The sequence below is a fragment of the Oreochromis aureus genome, linkage group 10 (assembly GCF_013358895.1).
Source record: "Oreochromis aureus strain Israel breed Guangdong linkage group 10, ZZ_aureus, whole genome shotgun sequence".
NCBI lineage: Eukaryota > Metazoa > Chordata > Actinopteri > Cichliformes > Cichlidae > Oreochromis > Oreochromis aureus.
In genome coordinates, this window is record NC_052951.1 from 17,479,645 (window position 1) to 17,505,386 (window position 25,742).

The 25,742-nt window shown below is 41.8% G+C and overlaps 3 protein-coding genes across 6 annotated transcripts in view; 1 reads left to right on the forward strand and 2 right to left on the reverse strand.

Annotated features, from left to right (window-relative positions):
- stard13a (StAR-related lipid transfer (START) domain containing 13a) overlaps positions 1-10,084 on the reverse strand; it is a 56,669-nt gene extending 46,585 nt beyond the window's left edge. The window contains exons 1-4 of one of the 3 annotated variants that reach the window (XM_039618568.1): positions 9,892-10,084; positions 9,608-9,791; positions 4,451-5,398; positions 101-235 (exon numbers count right to left, since the gene is read on the reverse strand). In XM_039618568.1, coding sequence (XP_039474502.1) covers positions 101-235; positions 4,451-5,179 — 864 coding nt within the window. In that variant the 5' untranslated portion in view covers positions 5,180-5,398; positions 9,608-9,791; positions 9,892-10,084. Of the gene's footprint in view, positions 1-100; positions 236-4,450; positions 5,474-6,756; positions 6,902-9,607; positions 9,792-9,891 lie in introns of those variants that run through there. The other 2 variants (XM_039618566.1, XM_039618567.1) reach the window with 2 other exon arrangements.
- A 135-nt stretch (positions 10,085-10,219) lies between these two features.
- rfc3 (replication factor C (activator 1) 3) lies at positions 10,220-14,215 on the forward strand. Its single transcript, XM_031729149.2, has 9 exons — positions 10,220-10,356; positions 11,961-12,098; positions 12,269-12,336; positions 12,494-12,591; positions 12,788-12,969; positions 13,089-13,225; positions 13,314-13,412; positions 13,497-13,566; positions 13,663-14,215. Exons 1-9 carry the CDS (start codon positions 10,270-10,272, stop codon positions 13,852-13,854), a joined length of 1,071 nt encoding a protein of 356 aa, XP_031585009.2. The 5' UTR covers positions 10,220-10,269; the 3' UTR covers positions 13,855-14,215.
- A 1,513-nt stretch (positions 14,216-15,728) lies between these two features.
- kl (klotho) lies at positions 15,729-25,394 on the reverse strand. Of its 2 annotated transcripts, none has more exons than XM_039618573.1 (13): positions 24,546-25,394; positions 22,799-23,229; positions 22,636-22,715; positions 22,331-22,493; positions 21,934-22,039; positions 21,303-21,452; positions 20,956-21,179; positions 20,226-20,421; positions 19,957-20,135; positions 19,747-19,854; positions 19,513-19,618; positions 19,245-19,371; positions 15,729-16,250 (listed from the first exon to the last, which is right to left on the reverse strand). In XM_039618573.1, exons 1-13 carry the CDS (start codon positions 25,263-25,265, stop codon positions 15,916-15,918), a joined length of 2,925 nt encoding a protein of 974 aa, XP_039474507.1. In that variant the 5' UTR covers positions 25,266-25,394; the 3' UTR covers positions 15,729-15,915. The 2 variants fall into 2 exon arrangements, with proteins under 2 accessions (XP_039474507.1, XP_031585001.2); XM_031729141.2 differs by having other exon boundaries at positions 20,944-21,179.
- Positions 25,395-25,742: the final 348 nt, after the last annotated feature.

Below are 25,742 nucleotides of genomic sequence, written 5' to 3' on the forward strand. Positions count from 1 at the left end.
TTAATCACCACGTATAATTTTCATTCATTCAAAGCACTCTGAGATGTTACTTTTTCAAGCCTCGTGTGAATAAACATAACATTACTAGTACTTGACTCACTGTGGTGCTCTGCTGCTCCTCATCAGCACTGGCCTCATTTGAGTAGGAGGAAATTGCGCCTTGGACTTCTTGGATGCCCTCATTGAGGTGGTCCAACTTTATCATCAGCAGGGTCATGGAGTCACACGCAGCAGCCTGAACATACAGGTAAAAAAAACAAATACAGGAAAATATTTCTCAAGGGCAAGCTCTGGGGATAATCTTACACTAAGGCCTTTCGTGTATGCTGAACCTAACACCACACACTCCTCTTCCTCATTCTTCTACTCCACCTTTCACTGCCTATAGGGCTCCTTAGAGATGAACATGGGGCTTTTTCAGCCTAACTAAGACTTTGCAGTCTAATCATGTCTCAGTGTGATTTTTGTAGAGCAAATACATTTTTGTCATGTCAATGTCAAAGATTGTCGCCTGTAAGGAGTACGCTTTGCTTCATATCACAACAGCACTGCATGTTATGTAAATGTGTAGTATCTCTCCAGGCCAATAGTCATGCACTACACCCTCATGTTCCCTCGCTTTCCTTCTACACCCATTGGTCACGGGCTCTGACTGAGACACTTGTTCACTCGACTTCCAGGAAATGAACAAACTGCTTTGTTTCGGGGCTCTGCTGCCAACCCCAGAGTCCCAGGGGCTGATAGTAGCACATAGGGCCCCTTTGAGGAGCTCGAAATCCAAAAACAGCCCCCTCACTCACACACACACATGCATAGCTATACACAAGCATGCACTCACCCACCCACCCACTTACCCACTCACGGACACAAACACACCCTTCTGTCCACTCCCTTTCCCAAAGCCATCATGTTGACCAGTTTGAAAAATATCAGCAATAAGGGCTTTGGCAGCAAAGTCATTTCCTGCACGTTACGGCCCCCACATCTCCAGATTCCTACACACGGGAACACAGAAGGGTTTCTATCACCGGGGTGCTATTTTTACCCTCACTGTGGGTGACAGAGCCGGAGTGACGGGAGAACACATCTAGTGGAGGCTTTTCAATGGCACGAGTGACTGCAGACACGAGCATGTGAATGTAAATGTGCCAACACGAACACAAATGCAGACCATAGCAGACACAGGCACAGACACAGAGTGCTCTCAGAGCTCATGAAATGTTAATATACTTCTCTCTGAGGGATCAGAGAAGATAGAGCTTTTAATGCATCCTGACATATTTGCTAAAAGACCTTTTCATTATATGGAGAGGCTAAGATGCCTGTTATTTTGATATAGTTTTTTCCTGCAGCTTTATCATTGATAAATATTTTCATATACAGTCTGTTTGCCTGTTGTACTGACATATTTTAGATCATCAAACAAATTTTTATATCAGATAAAGTAACCCAAGGAAATACAAAATGATTATTTAATTTATTAAGGGAAAAGGTTATCACAGCCTTGCGCCCTCTTGTTAAATCATCATTTAACTGTGATTAACCACATTTTTTTTGGCAAGCTGAGTTCGATTTCAGTAGACGCACCCAAGCCCGATTACTGCCAGACCTGCTGAATCAAGGAATCACTTAAATAGACTCCATCTGACAATGTGAGGTAGACTAACAGATAAAGAAAAATCAACACATCATGCCACAATCTAAAGAAACAGCTGAGAAACAAAGTCGACATCTGTCAGTTTGATAAGGGTTACAGAGACACTTCAAAGGCTTTGGGTATCCACTCAACCACAGTGAGCCATTATCCACAAATGGAGGAAACCTGGAACAGTGGTGAACCTCCCCAGGAGTGGCCGACCTGCCAAAATTACTTCAACAGGGCACTGACGACTCATCCAGGAAGTTGCGAGAGAACCCAGAACAAGATCTAAAGAACTGCAGGCATCACTTGCCTCAGTTAAAGTCAGAGTTCACGATTCAACAATAATGTTGAATGTCAACGTAGACACAAGTCAAAAGACTGGGACTGGGTAGAAGACTGATTTCACATTTGCCAAAAAAAACCTCTCAATGATCCTCAAAACTTTTGAGAAAATATTCTGTGGACTGATGAGACAAACCTCAAACTTTTGGAGGGTTTGTGTCCTGTGACATCTGCATAAAACTAACACAGGAGTCAAACATGGTGACGGTAGTCTGATGGTCTGGGCCTGCTTTGCTGGACCTGGAAGACTTCCTGTAATTGTTGGATCCATGAATTCTGCTCTCTAACATTAGTAGAGAGCATAAGTTTGTGCCTTCAAGCTGAAGCACACTCCAGTTCTGAAGCAGGACAATAATCCAAAACACACCAGCAAGTCCACCTCTGAATGGCTCACAAAAAAATCTAAAATGAATGTTTACGGGGTGACCTCATAAAGGTCCGGACTCATATTAGTTGAGGTGCTTTGCTATGAGCTTAAACTGGTCATTCACGCTGGAAAACCCTCTAATGTGGCTGAAATAAAAGAATTCTGCAAAGAAGAGTGGGCCAAAATTCCCCCGCAGTGATGGGAAAGACTCATTTCCACTTATGACAAACAGTTTTAACATTTCAGTTCTTGATGCCAAGGGTGGCACAAACAGTAACTGCTTTTTCACAAAATGGCCAGATAGCGTTGGGTAGCTTTTTTCCCCTTAATAAATGAAATCAAATAGCAAATACATTTTTTCTCTTTTTACTTCACGCAGCTGAATATTATCTTCTAAGTGAAGCTAATAAAAACATGGCTTAAGTCTTGTCCAATACTCTTTAAAGGTTATCTAGACTTGGTCCAAATGTCAGCCCAGATAAAGGGTAAAGTACTAGCTGGCCTAACTGTAATTCCCTTATAGTACTTTATCTTCTTTCATTATCCGAAACACAAGAATTAACCAGATTGTAACTTGAATTAGAGATAGGAAGTCTCCAATAATGCTTTTGATTACTTAAGTATTAGGTGTACATTGAAATTTGTAAGCATTGGTAGTAGAGGTGCAAACTAATTCTACAATATTCATCCAAATTCAGAAAACTACAGATATTAACGGTTATCTCAGGCTAAATAATACTCACACAGACACAAATCTTCAAGAAAGTGAAGTCATACCTTTATCTGTAAAAATACAGATTCATTTTTCTCAGATGTCGAGGCATGACAGCAGGCTGCAAGAGACTAGCGACAAATCTGTGGCAACGATTAATACACCTTCACATCTGAGCTATTAATAAGGCAGAAGACACATGTTGTTCCAAGCGAAGTTTAATTACTTGCTTTTAGACATTTAATTTGGCAAAAATGTCGTCCATATTTGGGGGATGTGTCCAAACTGCTCACACCAAAATATTCCAGGAATGTGTGAAACAGCAATGGGGGCCCCTTCAATTAAACAGGTATTCAAATGAGCCCCGGCCACAGCCTGTCAATAAGTAACTCGAAAAGCTACTCGGTCAAAATCCTTTTATTTCAGGCCAAGGCGGGAAAGCTGCGTACAGCAAGCCAGAGGACTGTGGTGGAAACGTGCCAGCAGCTGAGGGCTGCTCTGACAGGTGTGAGAACACAGTCAGGGGCACTGTCACACTATGGGAAGCCTGCTGGTGTGTTGCATGCTGGGAGGATAGGAGATGCTGGGCCAGACCAGGCCAGGCCAGGCCAGGCCAAGAGAAATATGGGAGGAATTTCTAACAGGGGGCAAACTGCTGAATGATTCCTATTTACTTAGACTCTCTTTTTTTAATTGAGTTGAAAAAATAATCCAAAGATTTAGTAGCACACAAAAATGGCAGCTTTTTAAAAAAGTTTTATGCATTTAATAAAAACAAAGAACAAAACAGGCTACTTTAAAAAAAAAAAAAAAAATCAAATACATTGTGGAGACCCCCTGCTGTCCCTGCACCTATAGCCTAAATACAGCACTGGATCAGCACATGACAACTTGCTGTGCACTATAAATTGACGCAGGACACGAATGCAATAAATATTTTCCTCAAAGATAAAAGTATCTAGGAAATTCACTCTTGGCCCACAAATGAAATCGAGTTCAAAATGTTGTGACGTTGCTGCCCTCTGGTGGCGCCTGTAGGGATCGCAGTTGCAAAAAAAAAATTAAGCTGAAGGCATTCTGGCAGGTCTCTTTAGGAAACTAGAGGGGGGACATAATAAGATTAATTGTGGCTAAAATCGGCGTTACAGTTCAGTCTGCCTTGGCTCACTTGAATACTTGAATGGAGCAGTTGTTAATTTCATGAGTAAAACTTGTGCTTTTCCTGCTATGACCGGACCCCTCTGCTGTGGAAAAAGGATCAGGCTTTCCGCAGTGCAATTTAACACAGGATAAAGGCTTTTCAAGTACTTTCTCTGGCTGTTCTACTGAGTGAACAAGACTTCTTTGTTTTTTATTATTGCCCAAGCCCCCCTCTTATTTTCCTTACCTGTTTTCCATTCTTCTCCCATGTGTCCTCCTCCTCTTGGCTACCTGTAAACCCAGGTTTGCCCTTGTTGGTGGGTTTTTGCCAGTCAGATGGTGTGCTGTTAGGCTGGGCATCCTGTCTCCTCCTTAAGCACTTCCTGTTCCTGCTCAAGTTTCTACGACGACGGCTGACCAGGAATTCCTTATATTGTAACGTCTCAGGAAAGTCATCATCATCACCGTCCTCGCCCTCCGCCTCTTTAGAAGTGGATGACGAGGACTCTCCGCCATCAGAGCTCTCGTTGATGACCTGATTGCCAGTCCCACAGTCGTAATCACAGAACACAATGGCGCTCGGCTGGTGTTTTACTACTCTTAGCACGTCCTCTGGTGTATTCATAGATGCAGGCAGATGTTTATGACAACATTTGTCCAGGACTGTTGGGGTCTCTGCAGGGCTCTCGTCTTTCTGCTGAGGTATTTTAGCTCCACAGTCTTTTATATTCTCTGCCTCCATCTGAGAATCACTGTGAACAGCTGCTCTGCGATCCAGGGATGACACCTCCATGTCCTGACCTGCTCCAGGAGACATGTCTGAACTCTGTCTGCATTCACAATGTCCATTCTGCCTGAAATCAGACACTGGAGAGTCATGCAGGGAGCTCTTGTCCATTTTCAGCTCCTTCCATTTTGTGGTACGACTGGTCACAGGATCCAGAGCACAAAGCAGCAAAGGAACAGACTCAGACATGCTTCTTAGCTGACCGATGGAGGCTTGAGGCAGGAAAGTAGCTCGACCTTGAAGGTCACCCAACAGAAGATCGACACCCTGGTGGTAAGTATGCCTGTTTTGCTACTCCTGCAGAGGCAATGCAGCTGATGGACCTTCATACATCTCTACTGAACCATCAGTAAGTTCTTCTGTGATGACCTCGCTCATTTGAACAGAGCTGAACTGGACCAGGTGCAGCTGATAAACAGAAAGTACGCATGGATGATATTTACAGTTTGAACCAAATTTAAATGGCGCAAAGTTCTTTGATGCCTGAGTTACAGAGAAGAGGAAAGAAAAACAGAAATCGGTTAATCAAGAATACATTTAAAAATCCATCCATTCAATAACCCCTTAATATATAAATCGCAAAAAATGCTGGATGTAGCACATAATATACAAATTAAAACTCACATATGCAAATTAATCAATTTTTTTTTTATCTGTCAGAAGGTTCAATAAGCACTCAGTTGTCAAAAACTTTGAATTTTCTGCCAATTACTTCATGAGCCAGCAGGGTCAAACCAGGAGCCCCTTTGTTTTTAAGCAAAAGTACAAACCACCGCATCGCCATGTGCTCTTTTAAAATAAAACAGAAACCACACAATGTCAACTGAGTATAAATCATTCTCCTACGAAGATAAAGCTCCTCCAGTGTTCCTCAGGTGAAACAGAGCGTGCATATTTGGGTAAACTGATTGATGTTCACATGTACGCGGGATGAAAAATATATATGAATGTGTAATAGAGTGCTATTTGTTTTGTAAATGGATGTAGAGGAACTTACGTGAAGCGCTCATGAAACTGCTGCTTGGACAGTTTTCAGAGGCCCATTCAGTGAATTCGTTAGTTTTGTTTTAATGAATAACTCTCGGGGTAACGAGCAGCGGCGAGTGCTCCATTATAATCTGCTGTCGATTCAACACTACATACAGGACACTTAAAAGGAATAAAAATAGCTCAGCAGCAGTATGCTTTTACAAGATTACTTTAATATGTAGAAAAATATTTTTCCATTTTTAGTGAAATTATGTGACTCATATCAGCCACATCACGAATGTGATTGTTGGCTGATTCCACCTCTCTGTAACTCTCTGACATTTCATTATTTTTCTTTTCTTTTCTTGCATTTTTCCTAAACGCATTGTTTTTTCCTGCAACATAGCTATTTTTGTCTGGAGCCAACACACCCTTTCCTACCCTGGTCCTCAATGTTGTCGTTGCCTTTCAGACACACACACAGACACACACATGTTTAGCCCTCAAATTACATAGAAATACTTAACACTCTTTCACTGTAGAGCACAGAGAGTGTTTACATGCAAAAATGCTTTCCAACATAGATGATTAATACAGCAATCTTGCAAATGTGATTATTTCCCACATGAGATGTGAAAATTAAAACTGTAGAGAAAGTTCATAACATCATTTCAATCCTCTCTAACTGCCAAAATATGGAGGAATATGGGATTCTGACCTACTTCTTAAAAAACACACACACATAAATGAAAGCACGCTGCATTGTAAACAAACACGGATTCGTATTTACAACATACCAGACATTTTAGCCCAAAGGTTGTGTCACTCAGGAAGTCTTCCCTCAGAGCAGGCTGAAGATCAGGGGGTAGCAGATCTAACAAAGTGACCGGTGCGTTTATGCAGCATGAAACCGACGGAGTTTATGTGGGGAAAGACGTGAAATGCTGAGAGGGGAGGAGAGTGAAAGAAAGGGCTGAGGAATGCTTTTCCCTCCTACATTACCTCACCGAGAACACATAGGGAGCTCCACGGGCAGGTGTTTAGATTATTTGTGTAAGCGTGCCTGTCTGAAGCGCGGCTGTTATTTATTATTTTTCATGTGAATGCAAGTTTGTGCAAGGCAAAAAAAAAAAAAAGAAAAAGGGTAAATGATTCACTCCAGGCAAAGTAAATCAAATCTTTTTGTTGGTCGATCGAACAGATTAAATATCTGCACGAAGACAAACCAGACTCCCTCCCTCCCCTGTTCACTCATTGCTATACAAAAGATTTTTCACCTCAGAAGCACATTCCTCAACAACACATGAGGTAATGCTTCGAACTCTTCTTATCTTCTGTAAATATCTCGCCTTCCAGACTATTTCTAACAGCCTGTGCGCTTTCATCAACAACCAAAAGACCCGTGATATTTACAGAGAAGTGGATGGACTAAAAGGTTTTCAAGATTGATTGAAAACACTGATTTTCCCATTTTGGAGGGAACCTCTGTGGTCTGGGTGAAGCTCTGCTATCTGTAGGTTAACCTTGAAAATGATCCCGCCTGTTGAGGCCTGTTCTTTGGGAGAAGAGGTCTGGACAAGGGGGGAGACTGTAGAAGTCTCTTTGCTTACTATGACATCTACTTCTCAGGGTATTATCTAATTACTTAGAAAGCCGTTACATTAGGCATCAGCAATGTAATAAAATCCTAATCAGAATAACTTCAAAGTTTCACATCCATATCTTTGGTTCATCAGGAACATCGTGACATATTTAAATGTAGAGATTAACATTGACTTTAAATCGTGATGATCGCGATGAATGTTTTACTGTTTTGAAGAACTTCACATTCATGAGAGCGATCCCGTTTGAAGGATCTTGATAAACCTGCCCCAGATGTTTCACGGCTCCACTTTGCTGTGATGATTTATCTCCAGTCTATTAATAAAACATGCATGCATTTCAATACAAGCTACGCTAACCTGCTGAGACACGCTTCGTGTAGCATTCCTGTGAAAAAGAGGTATAGTCGCCTGGATCAGGTTGAAGGAAAGCAGAGTAAAAAGAAAAGAATAAAAACAAAATGGAGAAAAACAGACATCAAGGTCATGTTTAATGGGTAAAGTTTGAATGGTTAGAGGAATAAAAAAAACATGTTTCTGGTATTTTAAGGGTACAAATCAATTCCACGGAGGGGCCACACCAAACATTTATGAGGAGTAGCTGCAGAAATAAAAACGACAACCACGTTCGTAAATAACTGTGTTATCTTGACAGTGTTGAATGTATATACTGTTTGAAATGCAAAAGAGAATAAGTCCTCATTTTGACAGCAAACATTCAGTCAGATCAGAGAAGAAAAACGACCTTCTGAACTCTACTGTTGCAGAAAACAAGGTATTAAAATTCTGAACCTGCTCTTCTGATAAAGGAGGGAAATATAATGACTTCTAGAGAAACACGCTTCTGTTCTGTGGATGTGAGCCAGAGTGTACACTCACAGCCACATCATTAATAAAACATGCATGCATTTTTTGTTCATTTAAATCAGCCAGTCACATGGTAGCAGCTCACTGAGTAGACATGGTCCAGACGAAATGCTGGAGTTCAAACTGAGCATCAGAACGGGGAAGAGAGGTGATTTTGAACGTGGCGTGGTTGTCGATGCCAGACAGGCTGCTCTGAGTATTTCAGAAAATCCTGATCAACTGGGATTTTCCCAAACAACCATCTCTAGAGTTCATGAAAACAAATGCCCTGAAAAAGAAAACACATCCGGTGAGCAGCAGTTCTCAGGGTGAAAATGTCTTATAAGTATCGAGAGATCAGAAAAGAGTGGTTAGACTGCAGTACTCAATAAAATCATTAGAATCAGGGTGTGTGGACGAGCATTTCTGATTAAATAACAAGACAAACTCTGAAGCAGATGAGCAGCAGCAGCTAAGAACATGAAACTGGGGTAACATTTCACACAGGTTCATCAAAATTGGACAAAAGTTTGGAAAACTGTCACCTGTCTGATAAGTATTGATTTTTGCTAGTAGGGTCAGATTTTGGTGTAAACAACATGAAACCATGGATCCACCCTGCCTTGTATAAGCAGCTCAGGCTGCTGGTGGTGGAGTAATGGTGTCAAGGGTATTTTCTTGGCACACTTTAGGTCCCTTAGTACCAGCTGAGCATGGTTTAAATGCTACAGACTACTGATCATGTCCATCCCTTTATGATCATAGTGTATGTATCTTCTGATAGCTGCTTCCAGCTGGATAACACACCATGTCACAAAGCTCATATCATCTCAAACTGGTTTCTTGAGCATGAGAAAAAGTTGACTGTACTCAAATGACCTCCAGAGGCATCTCTGATATGTTACCAATGTAAACATATGGACCCATACCACAAAGAACAAAGGCAGTTCTGAAAGCAAAAGGGATCCAAACCCAGTACTTGCAATGCTTTCCTAATAAAGTATATATAGTGTATATTTTCTTCTGCTTTTCTTTTCTTTTTTACTTTTTCACTTTTATGAATGAGTCAAAAGCAGACTCGTGGGTTTAAAAAAAGGTGTCCTTGACCAGATAATGATCACAGAGATAGAAAACGCAAATAATTGTACAGTCAGCTCCTCCAGAAAAAAACCCTCAAAAACTAAAAACTACGCACTCATACCTTTTCATTGTGAAATGACAGCTTTGTTTTTGCAGCATGGGATTAACTGTCGCACATTCCTCTGTGATATTAGTCTGTTTTCCTTGAACAAATCCTTCATATCGCTTCCTCCCTTTGGCTTTCACCCAGTACAGCATGTCTCCTCAGCTTCTGTATAGACGATGACATGGATGTCTGTTTCCACCTGGACACAGAGATGTCACGCATGAGTGGCACAAGCAAAGGTCATCTTGTATAGCCTGTTTAGAGGAATTATACAAAGTTTTAAAGACAAATGTGCTGACTGCGAATGTGTGGCTCCACAGAACTCTCAGTAGTAGTAGCTAAAAAGCTAAATAAATCACAGATAAAGTGTATTTTAGAATGTGGAGGAATAAAAAAGACAGTTTAGCGCATTCACAGATTGAATGCGTAATTTTACTGAGTCCTATATATATAAAAAAATTGTCTGTTCTGTTTTGGTCTGGTTTGTTTTTTGCACAATGAAAATTCCGGTTTACCTACGCGCCTGTAGCAAATTTGTCCTCTCCGTCTCTCCGTAGCCGAGCAGGAAACAGTCGCGCGGGTTGCTGTGTGAATAACATTTCGCGGGAGATTAGCAAGCGGCAGTGTGTCTGCTGTCAACACGGACGACTGTAACGTTTTACTGAATCCAAAACAGAATGAGTTTGTGGGTGGACAAATATCGTCCGTCGTCCCTCGGGAAACTGGACTTTCATAAAGAGCAGGCGGCTCAGCTCAAAAACCTGGTAAGAGAAATAAGCTCCTCCATGCTAACTGTTTATTCAGATTGGCGGTAGCGTCGTAAATAATGCTGCATATGAGCTGGCATGGTCGTCAAGTTTAGCTTTGCAAGACAAGAGTGGAGAGATTTACTGAGCTGGTTGAGATGTTTTTGTGTCCAGCTTGCAAAACAACCCCATTCATGCTAACGTGTGCGTTACTAGCTGTGTGTAACTTGTTCCACTTTGACACTATAATGGAGCCAGCACCTGAAAGTATTGACCAAGAAGGAAAAGAGATCCCTGTATCTGATGGAGCAAATTACATTTTAATAAGGCTCCACATCCACTTAAAGATGATCTCATCCTCTCACACTTTCTGTATACACATCACATCACACACACCATCCTTTCCTAGACAGAGTATTGTGCACACACAACTTGTGTTTTTGAAGTGCTTGTTCACATATGTTCATCGTTTAGGAGGTAATATTCATACTTTTTGTGTTTCTTATTCTATTCATGTGAATACTTGAAAATGGTGTGTGCAAACATACAGTTTTCGTGAGAAAATTTAATCCACTGACGTCTTGGTCATGAGTGTAATGGTAATATTGAGCTTTTAATCATTCCATCCATCCATCCATCTATCCATCCAAACTATTGTTCTTCCAAGTTGGAGTGATTGCATGGTGCATATCTTTTATGACTTTAAAAATAATTAGGTGCACAAGTTTGAATTTATTTTAGATTTTCTCTCATCTCTGAAGAGTTCATTTAAATTGGTTGATTCTTAGCATGAACCCGGCTTTTGAGCATAGTCCACAAAAGGGTTGAGTTTAGCCAGAAGCTTTTAGCAGTTTAGCCTGTTTAGTAGTTTTAGCAGTTTAGCCTGCTTTCCCAAACCAGCTTTGGTTTATTTTTGGGATGATTGTCCTGTTACAGCACCCAGTTTTGTCCAAGTTTCAACCATCTAGATTTTGGATGTAGTCCCCCTTCTTCATTATTCCATCCACTTGTGCAGTGTACCGCTACCACTGGCAGATCTTTAATTACTGACTTCTTTGGCGTTTTCCATTGTTCTAAGTATTGGTCAGTCCAATGAGTGTTGTCAAACAAATCCTTTCTATGCTGGCAAAGAGGAACTACCAGTTGTAGTCGATCGTGATAACTAATGAGAAGTTAATAGGCCTGAAGTTAACATTCAGCACCATAAATAAAATACATTTAAACTTGTTCACCCAATTCTTGTTTTTTGCGTTGTTGTTTTGTGTTTTGGTAATTTAAGACGTATACTGCACAACTTTTTTACGCTGGAGAAACAAAATCCCAAAATAACCATGACACTCCTGACCTTGATAATTCATGAGTTGATGTAAACTCCTGAACAAGAACAGCTAAGAAAAAGTAATATAAAAAGGTATATAATATACTGTAGATCATGTAAAGTTTTAATAACATTTGTGACGTTTTCTTTGCATGCAGAGCAGTGTTGCTCTCATTAGCAACATAACGCAATGTTGGTAATATTTAAAAGCAAAGATATAATGACAGATGGCTGATTCTTAAAAAAAACTTCACACACAAGGAAAAAAGAAAGAAAAACTACAAATTTTGTGTTAATGTTTCAGGTTCAGTGTGGTGACTTCCCACACTTGTTGGTGTACGGTCCATCGGGTGCAGGCAAGAAGACTCGCATCATGTGTCTGCTGAGGGAGCTCTACGGTCCTGGGGTGGAAAAGCTTCGCATTGAGCACCAGACCATTGTGGTATGAGAGAAAATAATTAAACAATCGCTTTCCCCAAGTGAATAACTTCCGTAAAATACACCTTTCACATGCTGTATTTAGAGTCACATCTCTGATCAATCTTCAACTTAAATTTAGACTTACAACTTAAAGATTTAGTTGCATTCTCAGTTTGTGGTTTTTGTCTGCAGGCTCCCTCAAAGAAGAAAATTGAGATTAACACCATAGCCAGCAACTATCACTTGGAAGTAAATCCAAGGTGAGGAGATTTTCTTACTTGATAGTTACACTCCTATATCTCAGGGAACTGCTTTACTTTTTCCCTCCAGTACATGTGACAACTATAGTTGCTATAAAAGGCCTTTTTGCTTCAGCTATAATGTTTCTTTATTGTATTTCTGTTCTGTGCTGTACAGTGATGCAGGGAACCAGGACCGTGTGGTGATTCAAGAGCTGATCAAAACTGTGGCACAGTCTCAGCAAATCCAGTCGAGCACACAGAGAGACTTTAAAGGTAGAAGTGTGCTAATTTAGCCTGTAGTGAAATATATGAAGACTTAACTGTTAAGACTAAAAATGTAGACTTGTGGGATTATGTTTTATCTGTTATCTGTGAACTTATTTCACCTATTTACCATTTCGCTCTGTGAAGTCAAAGCATCTACCTGTCACATATTTAGCAATTGGCACCCTTATTTTCTTTTTCTCAGTGGTGTTGCTAACAGAGGTGGACAGACTGACGAAGGATGCCCAGCACGCTTTGCGTCGGACGATGGAAAAGTACATGGCCACCTGCAGACTCATTCTCTGCTCCACCTCTACTTCCAAAGTCATCGGGCCAATTAGGAGCCGTTGTCTGGCGATTAGAGTTCCTCTGCCGAGCACAGAAGAGGTGAGACGGACATGGCGTATTGTGGCGTGCTCTTACTAATGAACATTATTTGGAACTTGTGTTTTTCTTCATTGAGGTAACTTTTTCCCTTTTTCTCTGCCGTCTTCTTGTTTTTTAAGGTTTGTAGTGTTCTTACATCCGTCTGTAAAAAGGAGGGTCTCGTCCTCCCACCTGAGCTGGCCAAACAAATCAGCGAAAAATCTGGTCGCAACCTCCGTAAAGCGCTTTTGATGTGCGAGGCCTGCCGAGTGCAGCAGTAAGTTGTGGCAAAACTTACCATTTTCTTTCTTACGTTGCAATTAAAGCTAAACACCTACTTATTTAGCATATCTTATTATTCACAGGTATCCATTCTCAGTGGACCAAGACGTCCCGGAGACAGACTGGGAGGTTTATCTTAGAGAAACGGCTAATGCCATCGTCAGCCAGCAGACTCCTCAAAGGTACATGTGACAGAGATTTGGTTCTGTTAGAGATCAAACTTGTGGAGATACTTTGATGAAAATTCCCACCCGTGTTTGTTCCAGGTTGTTGGAGGTCCGAGCCAGACTGTATGAGCTCCTGACCCACTGCATCCCTCCTGAGATTATCATGAAGGTATCGTTTACTTCACCTTATCTCCTGTAAAAGTGCAGTTTGTGGTTGTCTTTAATGTAAAGGCTGTAAAAATTTCCTTGTCCATTCCTCTAACAGTGTCTCGTGAAAGAGTTGCTTAATAACTGTGATGGGCAGCTGAAGACGGAGGTGGCTCACATTGCAGCCTACTATGAGCACAGACTACAGCTGGGGAACAAAGCCATCTACCACCTGGAGGCATTCACTGCCAAGTTCATGGCCATCTACAAGAAGTTCATGGAAGATGGTCTGGATGCGATGATGTTTTGACTTTAAATGGACTTTAAATAGATCGATATTTTTCTGGTCAGGAGTTTAACAGCTGCGTTTTTGTTTGTTTGTTTTTTTCACAATACTTTTCTTTGTTGCCTCCACAACTTTCACTGGACTTGAGACAGGCTTCTTTTTAGGCATTGTGGTGACGCTGACACAGTTTACCCCACAATAAGTCTTACAGTTTCTGGCTTTATGGACAGTTGCCCAAAACCCTCAGCACTAAAAGCTGTTAGTAAACTTTGATCTCTCGGTGTAGTCGTGTAAACCACTGATAGGGTGGTGTGACGACCCCCCCGGAAAAAAAAAGTTTTCACATTGTACTGAACAAAACAATAAATTGCTTTGATTACAGAAATTCTGATCTGTATGCTGTATGGATGTGACCAAATCTATAATTATTATCGTAAACACTGAGCCTTTTTTTAACATGAAATCGAGATATTGATGCATGGTACGTATGGGCAAAGGGGGATGTAACGCATCATATTTCAGGATGAGTCAGCCTGTAGTAAATGGATAACAAGATTGCCCAAACTAGGGTGAATAAAATTACAGATGGATGATAAATTCATTCATGTATGCACAGCTTGCTGAAGGTCCCTCCACACCATTTCCATCGGGCCTCAGTCTGGACTTTGGGTCATTGGAGCACTTTCTTTTCTTTTTTCAGCCTCTCTGATGTAAATTTGTTGCTGTGTTTGGGATCGTTGTCCTATTGCATGTCCTAATTTCACCAGAATACTTTGGCATACAGAGGAGTTTGTGGCCACTTCACGGTCCCGTGATCATCAGCCCTCCACTAGTTGGTATGAGGTGTTTGTGCTGATATGCTATTTGGCTTTTGTTAAAAGTAATGCTGTGCATTATGGCCAACATCTGCATTTTGGTTTTTCCTGTCGAAAGAAAATTGTTCCAGAAGTCTTGTGGTTTGTTCAGATGCATCTTTGAAAACATGAGCTGTGCTGCCATGTTCTTTTTAGAGAGAAGAGGCTTTCTCCTGGCAGTCCTTCCAAAGATGCTGCATGTGTTCAGCCTTTTTCTAATTGTACTGTCATGAACTCTAACATTTAACATGCTAACTGAGGCCTATAGAGTCTGAGCTGAAAACTGTATACGTGTAAACGCACAGCTGAGTGCTCCAGAGCAGCAAACTGTCAACATTTCTGCTTTTACAGAGGAGTTACTCTTGCAACCTACTTTATTCCTGTGGAAGTAGTAAGAGTGTACTTAGTTTTTCACAGGACTGCATAGATTCCTGTGAAAACTTTCTTTTTCACAGCTGTACGTACTGTATGTAAAGGCAGCTGGAACATGGGCAAACAAAGACGTAATGCAACATGTTTCCAGGGTGAGCCAAACCACGTGTGCTGCAGGTATGTAATTATATAACTGTGGGATGTAACCACATGAGTTCAGGACACACAAACAGAGATTCACTTGCACTAACAAAAATGGCCAAACTAATGCAAATAATCCAAAAAAGCTGAATTATAGAGCTTAATTTACACTTTTTGTTAAGTGTCCAAATAAATAATTACATGTCTTTTAAAAGCTGACTGTCCTGTAATCTTTCTTGTTAAACTCAAAGTAACTTAGAGGTGGAATGAATTTGGTTTGTGTCCTGCGTATCAAAATTAATTTTGTGACTGTCAGACCTTTTGATCCCAAATCTGACATGTCTGTGCAGCTTCATTTGTGATTCTCTTTCAGCAACTTCTTAGTTCTTGTAGCATTTACTTAATTTTGTTTATTTACTACTTGTCTTGGAGAAAGAATGTGTCACCCTGGACAGACCATTATTTATGGACTTGTTAATCCTCTGCACTCTCTCCACATTATGAAAACAAATAGACGTATTGGAGACGTGAGATTATCTAAAATATAGATGTTTATTAACACCAGCATTACTTAGTGACATATAAAGCCTAAAATGTGAGGCTGATTGCAGCATGTCTTTAATCAGACCTCCTTTAGCATCAAATCCAAACTATTACAGTCTGAACAGACTGCACTGCTGAACAGCAAGCACACTTTGGGTCAAAGCAGCTCCTGACATCAGTAACGTTCCTTGTGTCTCTTGGCTGTATAGTAAATGATGAGGCCCAGGGTGATCAGCACCCCTGAACCTACCAGAGTCAAGAAGCCCACCACAGGACTCTTGCCCAGGACGTGGCAGCTACGGCAGGGCGGTGCCAAACTGGGACACAGCTGTGGCTCTGCTCCTTGAATTGGGAAGCCGTTATGCTTGATGATGTTCCGATAGTTGGAAAGAGAGGCTTTGACAATGACTTCCTCGTGGACTTGGCCATACAAGCCGAACCCCGGGTCTCTCTGATCGTTCAGGGCATAGGCAAAGTAACCCTTCAGGTTTACACCATCCAGAGTGTATGCTGTGGAGGACAGAGGAGAAAAGGCAGCATGTTAGATACTGAGTCTTCGTTTGGCTGCTTCCTTTAACGGTCACCACAACAGATCATCTGATTCTATCTCAAACTCTTACAAGTAGAGATGGCACGATACCACTTTTTTATGTCCGATACCGATATCATAAATTTGGATATCTGCCGATACCGATATGAATCCGATATAGTGTGTTTTTAATCAATAAAACTGTTTTTTAATATCTTGCTGCATTTTGTATAAGTTCATACTCAAGTTTAAATAAACAACAACACTAAAGCTATTCTGTTATACCTGTATGTAAAAAATACACTGCGCCCAAAATATTTCATAGTTCAGCAATACTGATCAATCTAATAAACTTAAACCTACTCCATCCTCCCTATTCTGGTATTTTAAAGAGTACTTAGCAGAAATATTAACCAACCTAACTAATAGGGTTGCAAACTCCCAGCAAAAAAAAAAAAAATATGGAACCACCCCCACCCTCCACCTCATGATGCTTAATCGATGTAATCAACTTTAATTTGATGCAGTGTGAAAAAAATGAACAGAAATAAATTATTTTTCAAGAATAATTAAATAGATTCAACATCTTTCTTCAACAGAATTGCAGACTGCACAGATGGTACCTCCCAAAGGAAAAAGTACTATAGCTTACTAGGGTATATTAGACTTAACAGTTACTATATACAGTAATGGACTTCTATACATTTTACATCAGATTAAAACTTTGGGTGTAAGATTCAGATAATTATTTATTAAAAGCGAGACATTTTAAATGAGAATAAGAAAGAAAAGTATGTCTTTGTGCCCCTTTTCCTGTTCATGCCCTATCGGCCCCTGGCTGCACTTTGCTAGATCCGCCTCTGCACAGTTACCAGCCGTCAGCTACGTAGAAAAGGATCCTGGTGTAGAAAGTAATATTAAATAAATTCTAACAACAGCTTATCAAGCTTAAACGTGCTGCTGTTGTTCAGCCGCTGGTTTCCTCTTTCTGGTGCAAAGTGGGCCAAAAACAAAGAAGAGAGAGGGACTCGTGACAGAAAAGCCGATCAGCTGATCATTGATCAGTTTCAGGATTGAAGTACTGGCAGGAGAGGGAGAGAGAGAGAGAGAGAGAGAGAGGCAGTCGCTCCATATATCGGTTGTTAAGCTTAATGCGGGAACGCTTTACAAACATTCAGAGATGAACTTACACACTTGCTTTACTTCTCTCTGGGATAACTTCCTCGGAGATGAAATGCTGGTTTGGTAGCGAGGCTACAAATACACACAGCCTCTATCACATGACGCGCACTGCTCCGACGTGCTACGGTTATGAGCCGAGTTACACCGTGTCGCAAGTTTTGTGAGGTGCTTTTTTGATATTTAATGGATCGGATTACATTTTTTATTTCTTGCCGATATCCGATCCAGTAATTTACGTCAGTATCGGACCGATACCGATACCTAATATCGGATCGGTCCATCTCTACTTACAAGCCTCCATAAATCTTCTCCAAGGTCTTTGTCTTTTCCTCTTGAGTGACAGGAGAAAAGAAAAAACGTAGTCAGTCTCTGACCTAATCCCACCCCCACCTTAAACCCATCTGTCTCGCTGTCCTCGTACATGTCCTGCACCTCGCTCACATACTTCTCTGCTGCTCCTGACTTTCTTGTTGAGTACCACAGTTCCTCTCTTGGCACCCTATCCAAGAGAGGAACCTCAGCACCTTAGCTGTACTTTCCTGGTCATCTTCCTCTACCTCCCAGTCTTCTGCAACCTTAGATATTCACTATACGAATAAATGTAAATAAAACATTAATGCCTTAACAGCCAACAACACATAAATATATTGGTTATTCTATAATTCATTAACTCAAACATATACAGCTAGATATTGCACTACATTTGAGCTTCATGAGCTTAATAAAAACTGCTATAATCTGTGTATATAAACTGCTGCTTTTTTATGAAAAAGACCAAATAAGCATAGATGCTGTCGCCGTATTAAGAATAAGTTACCCACAGACGCTCTCCTTACAGCCTGTGATAACAGCTGTCCTACCAAGTGAAGTAAAAAAAAAAATTTCTAGCTATAACCTCCAGCCTAGGTTGGCTAAGCAATTGACCTTGACCTTCACTATTGACGCCCAAGGTCAAATGAACTTGAAAAATAATTTCGACAAACCCTCTTGAGCAATATATCATATGAAACGGCATAGTGAGAGCAGCACAGCACACTGTTTTTATGTCACAAGGACTCCATAAGGTTTTGCAAAATCACACCCTGCATGAATATATCTTATAAAAGTTTTTACATCTTATAGAAGCCAAAGATTTTAGCCAGTTCTGCTCCAGTCATAAGGGTAAAGATAATTAAATACACCATTTTAGTATATAATTCTTCAAGGTCATAGGTCAAATCAGGGTCACAAAAATTAGGAAAAACCCTTAGTTTCCACTGGTCATCTCCAAACTTTAAACCAGTATATTAGTGATTGGAGGACATATTTTCAGTACAACATTATATGACACAAATAACTTAATATACTATATTTTCATATTACCAATGCTTACATCAGCATAAAACAAAGTTTAAGTATAGCTCTTTCTCTTCGGGGGGGCTGCGCTGTCTGAGTGCTCTTGTTATTTCCTGTACTTTGCCAAAAGTCAAAGTGCATGTGAAAATATCTCTCCAGTCACTTTTCTTAAAAAAAAAAAGTGGCTCCAGCAACACCACAAGATATCATCCTTTGGTGTAACAGTAAGCTTTACAAGGGCAGGGACCTGACTCAAAAGTTCAGCGTGGACTGTGCGTCCATCTCTGTTGATATTTGTGTTTGCAGTTACGTGGGTCCAAGTCAGCTGACTGACCTGGGATCAGTGACCTAAATAGCTGTCTAATAATTAAACTGTATTGAGGCCACAGAGGGGAGAAGACTTCATCTCTACAGGATTGTAAACAAGTTGCATGACATTAATCACAAAATAGTCTCACCTTTAAGTGCCTCGTTGATATAGTTGTACAGGTAGTAAACTCTCAGGCTGTCCTTGAAGCGGGCTGGATCTTCCTGGACCCCGTTAGCCATCACATAGACGGGTACGTCGCTGTAGTGCTCTTTCACCTTACAGAGCAAAAAAAAAAAACAGAGCCTCTTATGCTGCTATTACACTGAAACAACATCTGACCTGAAAGTTTTAATCCACTCAGTATAAAAACACATAACTGCAAGAGTTGCACACCACAACCATCACAACAGTCTTACCCAGTTAAGGGCTTTCCTCAGTCCCCAGGGCACCACAGGTCTTGGGGACATGATCCACGTGGTGTCTATCATGTGTTGGACTTCAAGCATTGCTGTGTAGGTGTATCTGCAGATGTAGAAAATAAAAAGTGACTAAACAACTTCCTATTAGTTAATAAATAAGTTCTGATGAGCCTGGATAGTGTTGAAGTCATATTAAAACAGAGTGGAGTGTCCACAGGAGTGAGGTCGTACGAGTCTTCCTTGGCGTGAGTCACAAGCTTGGTACTGAAGTGGCTGATGGCAAAGAAGTCGTAAGTCCCTTTAACCAGCTGTCTGACCTCCTTATTGAAAACCGGCAGTCTGTGGGAGCACATAAAATATAACTAAAACTTAACTGCGTACACTTAAGTATTTCTCACGAGGCTTTAAAACTGTACCACACTGTGAATGAAGGATTTGTACTCGAGTGAGTTCAGCTGCCGCAGCCAGCTCCTCATCCCCACAGGATAGTCCCCACTGCCAAAGATTGGCTCTGCGAACCAGCCGATGCAGAAGTCTAAAACCCTTTTAGCCGGCTCCACGTCTTTTCGGCTGAATGAAAATGCCGGCTCCACCCAGTCCATATGCAAAGCCAGAGACACCTGATATTACACAAAGCATGCCAAGTCCAGGTGAGCATTTGAGACTATTTCTTTCTCCTGGTGTCCACACAGAACCAGCACTTCACTGACCTTTCCTCCCTGTGCATATCTGAACTCGCTGTCATAAGCACGCCAGGCCAGCGCGTGAGCCCGCAGCATCTCGTGGCCCTCCTGGTAGCTCACCATCTCATCGTTTGGTTCGTTCAGGGTGATCCATATCTTCACATAGGCCCCTAGCTCTCTGTAGCAAAGCCTGGCATAGTCTGCAAAGGCCTCTGGCGTCTTACTGTTACAAGGGAAAACAATATCTACATTAAGAAACTGAAATGGAAGTAATCTTGCTGCTCTGATATATCTAATAACAATAAGTATATACACAGTATAAGTATATACTGTGGCTCAAGACTTTTGCACAGTGCCGTATTTGAAAACATTCAGGCACTTACATGTGATTTCAAAAAATAATAATAAATAATGGTGGATATCAATCCACTGTAAAAACAACGTCAGATGTCACTAATGGAGTTAAAAATGCCAGCACATCAGACTTTCAAATATTGGGATTGCTGGTTTTAGTATCTCTTTATTACAGGAAGAGAAAACACGGAGCAGTCAGCGATCACGCAGGTGAAAACATGGACAAACTGTTCCTGGAAACATCGCCGCATGTTTGCTTTTATATCACACCACTCTGCCGATTACTGTAAGCTGTAATAAACCATGACTCATAGAAATTAACGTGTATTTGTTCTTTATTCGGAACAAATTTTCAAGCTCAAACAGTGTTTATACAAGCGCTCTGTCTGACCTGTTCAGCCACCTGTTTGCAGTATCCAGCGGGGCCGGCAGGCTGCTGCGCTGGCGGGTGTGGTGCCAAAGAGTGACCACAGGTGTGACATTAGCCTGGAGCAGCTGACGTGCGAAACAGCGATAGTACCCCAGCAGGGTGGTGTTAGGATGAGCCACATCCCCTGTAGGCACCAGAGCTGACCAGTTGAGGGAGAAGTGGAAGTGGTTTACTCCAATCTGCCTGATTTCTTCCACCTAGGAGAGAGAAGGAGGAGGGATACACACTGAAACCAAGAAACCTCCCTCGAACCTTTACACCTTTACAAGCTGTAACCAAAAAAGAGCCCAAACAGGTGGCAGGTGGGTAAAACGGCCAACCTGCTGGCGGATGGTGGCATAATCGGCACAGTGTGGGGTTCGATGAAGAGGCGGCGCGCTGAAGCCCTCCAGCTTCAGCAGCTCTCCGTTGTTGGAGATGTTCCAGAGGTAAACGTTTGGGTCTGCAAACTGGGTGGGCGTGGTCTCCACCTGTGCGAATAACGATGTAAACGATCACAGCAGGATGACTCCGTGGGTTTATGTGGTTTATGATTAAGAGAGGATTCATTGCTGTCCCTGTTTCTAAGCTGGACTTTTTCTCCATAAAAAACACAGGCTCGAAGTAATGTAACCCACATGATGCAAGTTCGACCTCGGCAAGAGAAATACTTTTAAAAAAGATATTATAATCACTGCATAAATCTTTAAAATGTCCAACAGAGCCGTGATATGTTAGACATGAGCCCCACAGATGGTAAAATGATAAACAGGTCCATTATCAGGTCTATTCTGAATCCCTGAATCAAAGCTGAGACAGTTAAGCTTTGATTTTCTTGAGTTGACATCTCCAAAGAAGCGTTCTAATCGGCTTTCATTCATTATCCAACCTCTGTCCTTTGGCCCGCCACGACTTCCGCATCCACCTGCAAAACCACCTGCAGTGCCTGCATGCACAAACACCCACACACACCTGGATTGAGTTGGCCGACACACCCCAGGCAAAATCACAGGGGAAGGCTCCTTGTACTGGTCTGTTCTCGGGAAGTTCTGGGAAACCATTGCTCTGGATGACGTTTCTGTAGGAATGATGACAGCAGCACAAACTCTCTTCCTTTATTGTGTCTCTTTACTGTGCTTGTAAGACATAACTGTGATTTTATCAAAAGAAAAGGAACTTTTCCACTACATGAAGGAAGTGGAAAAGAGTTGTTGGTGTGGCTCATCAGGTTTATCTCTCTGTAGTGACCTGCTGTGCTGCTGTACGGCATTTTATTATCATAATAACTTGTTCTGCAGTTGGAGGAATTCAGCAGATACCTGCACAAACCGTGCTCCCTTGTCTAAAACGATAAGAACTGAACACGTGCCTGTAAAAGGTGGCAGATGTCTTTGGCTCCCTCTTCATGTCAGGAGTGTTGAAGTCCACATAGTAAAGCCCCCGTCGTATCCCGTATTCTCTGTGCCACTCAAAGCCGTCTATCAGAGACCAGGCAGTGTATCCAATCACGTTCACTCCATCTATGATGATTGCTGGATTACAAACACAACAGCGCAGATGGCCCATATTTAGCTTCAGTGTGAAGATATCAGATCGCCATTGTTTTTTTGACCACTTATGCTGATATGAGAAATGTTATGATATGAGAATGTCAATGCACGACACTGGACTTACACTTTAGCGCCTCGGCGATGAACCTCTTGAGGTAGTACATGTGTTTTGGGTCTTTTGTCTTGGTGTTGCCGAGGACGTACCTGCGTGGAAACCAAGACGTTCAACAGAGACATGAAGTGGCATCAAAGAGGTGCAGTGCAATCAGCAGAGCGTCTACACCTACCAACCACTCTGCACCACAAAGATGGGGGGGTTGTCATACTCCGCGTTGACCCAGTAGAGCAGCATCCTCAGGTCCAGATCCTCCTGCTGCCCAAACTTGAGGCTGTCGTTGATCAGATGGAAGCTCAGCGCCGCTCCGTGAGAGAGGGCAAAAAAGTCAGCTGTTCCTTTCACCTGTTCACTTTCTTCCGGTGTGAAGGAGGGCAGACGTGAGCCCAGCCTTGACTTCATGCAGGGGGGGTAGTCCCCATCTGTGAACAGCGGCCGGGCGAACCAACCCAGAACGTGGTCTAGGGAGCACTGACATTCCCTTAGGCTTTCCAGGCGAGTGCGGCTGGGCTTGATCCAGTGAGAGGCCAGCGCCATGGACAGTTTGCCATGCTGTCGTGGACGGTAGTGGCGGTTGTAGAGATGCCAAGCAGCTGCGTGAGCCTGGAGGAGGGAGAAGGACAGAAAAAGAGGGGAGATGGGTGGATGGGATGTAGGCATAAATGCTGGGAAGGATGACACAAAACAAATATAACATTAATAATATTAAATATTATAAGGACTTGAGATTTATTATTTTCACAGCAGCCCAGAAACAAAACATTGTTACTCATGAGAGCAGCTCGATCAAATATTCGTTCCCACACAATCAGGTTATCCACGATGATGGATTTTATAGATTAACAGTTTAAAACAAAAAAAACTTGTTATTGCTCCACCAGCTTCGTCTTCATGTAGGTCGTACATTTCAAGCATCTACACTCCAGTAAACAAGACCATAAAAACAAGATATACATAATTTTTAAGAGAGTCCAAATCCAAATAAGCACGGCAAGCCAAAGCCACGAGTTTCACTGTCAGCAGGTCGGTAAAGATCCTCAGGCAGAAAATGATGAGGAGTTACTCATGGAGCTGACAAAAATTAAGAAAACAATCAACATAGTAAGATGTTTGTTTCTGTGAGGTTTCTGTCTGCGATAGTTTTGCTTATTTGTCAACTAACGTGTAGTCAGCAGGATTTACAAAGACGTTATATATCAAATAATTACATGTTTTGCAAGTATATTTATGACTCTGTGTGATTGTACCTGCAATAATCAATCCAGTCCTTTTTGGCAATTTAAATTTCTTTATAGTACTGTGATGTTATATTGTTGTTGCAATTTCTTGGCTAGATCTTGCTTGAAAAAGAGTTTTGTAACCCTTTAAAGACTAAACTGTGAAATAATGGCATACATGAGTTTTAATCTGTATCAAATTTGCTACATCTAGCTTTTTGTTTTGTTTTTTGTTTTGTTTTGTTCAAATTTTTCCATTAACAGAAATACTCTTTATGTCCCAAAACAGATTGGATGGATCTCCCAGGCAATCTTAGTTTAAGTGTTAATGTTATCAAAATATCTCCCCTGAATGATATCAAGTGATTTTGAGAAAGAACATTCCCATCACAAGGCATAAGCTCAAGTCAGTTTTTGGTAAAGTGACTGTTATATCACTTTATATCTTCCTAAAATGTCTCATTGACATTAAAAATGTCCTTTTTATGGGAGAGCTGTAACAAATATAACATCAAACTTCCATAAAGATACTTTAAGTATTGGATTGGTTACAGAGTCATAAGGATACTTACAAAACAGGTAATTTCTTTTTTTTTTTTTCCTTTTTTAAAGTTGTTTTCAAATCCTATTTTAGAAATAAACACACACACACACACACATTTTACATATTAACACACACACAGAGGAACAACATAGAATCACCTTGAGCAGGTTGTGTCCAACCCGGAATGGAAGATCAGGGTCGTTCTTTATCCCGGGAGCCACCACTCCGGTGCCATATCCGTGTCTCGCCACCACAAACGGGTTATCGATGGTGATCCAGTACTTTACGTCATCCCCGAAAGCCTGGAAACAGAAATCGGCGTAGTCTTTGAAAATTCCCACGACCTCTGGGTTGCTCCATCCGCCGAGGGTCTGCTGCAGGTGGTCTGGCAGGTCCCAGTGGTAGAGAGTGACCACCGGCTCCACGCGGATCTCCTTCAGCTTCTTAATGAGCGTCCGGTAGTAGTTGGTGCCGATTTCGTTGTAACTGCCACGGGTACCGTTTGGAAAAATCCTGGACCAGGAGAGGGAGAATCTGTAGTGGCTGACCCCGAGCTGTTTAATGGCTCGGATGTCAGCGTTGATGTTGTGGTAGCTGTCGCTGCCCACGTCTCCGGTGATCATTCGGGTGCCGCCGCGCGTAAAAGTGTCCCAAATGGAGAGCCCCTTCCCGTCCTTTTCGAACGCGCCCTCCACCTGGTACGCGGCCGTGCCCACCGCCCATATGAAGTCCTTGGGGAAGGTGTCATAGAGGAAAGCCTTGTCTCCCGGATAGGGCAGCCTATTGAAGCGACCCCAGGTTTTCAAGCCAGCGTTAGGCTTTGCGGTCACGGGGGTGAAGAAGCCAAGAAATGTCACGAAGGTGAGCAAAGCCTTCATGGTGGCCGTCAATACTGGCTTTGGATGTCCAGTTTTGTCCCTTAAAGGGGTTCTTATTTAATCATGCTTGGAGCTTTTCAGTGACTAAACACGGGACTGTGGAGCGCAGTCAGCCAGCTGTGAACCCACCACACGCCGCCTCTCCAAATCTATCAATTATTAGCCAAAGCACCTGACGCAACGAGCTCTCCAGGCACAACATGATGTTAAGAGCCCTAAATGGCCAATCCTTTGCTTAGCCGCATTATTTTTAGCAACAACTGATGGGACATGGATACATTAAATATGCTTGTTTTGTCTGTTCAAGCAAGGCCGCAGTTTGGCTTTTTTTTTAAAGTCTAGATGTGATAAAGTATTCACAGCACAGGAAAGGAGAGTGACCCAGGTGTAACACCCCTAATACAATCCCTATTATTATGCATCCTCAGCTGGCACATAACCTCATAACTGTATCCCAGTGTCACACATCAAGCGCAA

Bases quoted from the DNA above. Each gene is read 5' to 3' on its own strand.
- kl (XM_031729141.2), bottom strand. From the start codon at position 25,265: ATGAAGGCTTTGCTCACCTTCGTGACATTTCTTGGCTTCTTCACCCCC. The intron at 21,453-21,933 runs GTGTGTGTGGGT...TTATTCGCACAG, and splicing joins TGTCGGCCAACTCAATCCAG to GTGGAGACCACGCCCACCCA. The intron at 20,422-20,943 runs GTCAGACAGAGC...CCCTTGTAACAG, and splicing joins GCAAACAGGTGGCTGAACAG to TAAGACGCCAGAGGCCTTTG.
- rfc3 (XM_031729149.2), top strand. From the start codon at position 10,270: ATGAGTTTGTGGGTGGACAAATATCGTCCGTCGTCCCTCGGGAAACTG. The intron at 12,099-12,268 runs GTATGAGAGAAA...TTTTGTCTGCAG, and splicing joins TTGAGCACCAGACCATTGTG to GCTCCCTCAAAGAAGAAAAT. The intron at 12,970-13,088 runs GTGAGACGGACA...TTGTTTTTTAAG, and splicing joins CTCTGCCGAGCACAGAAGAG to GTTTGTAGTGTTCTTACATC.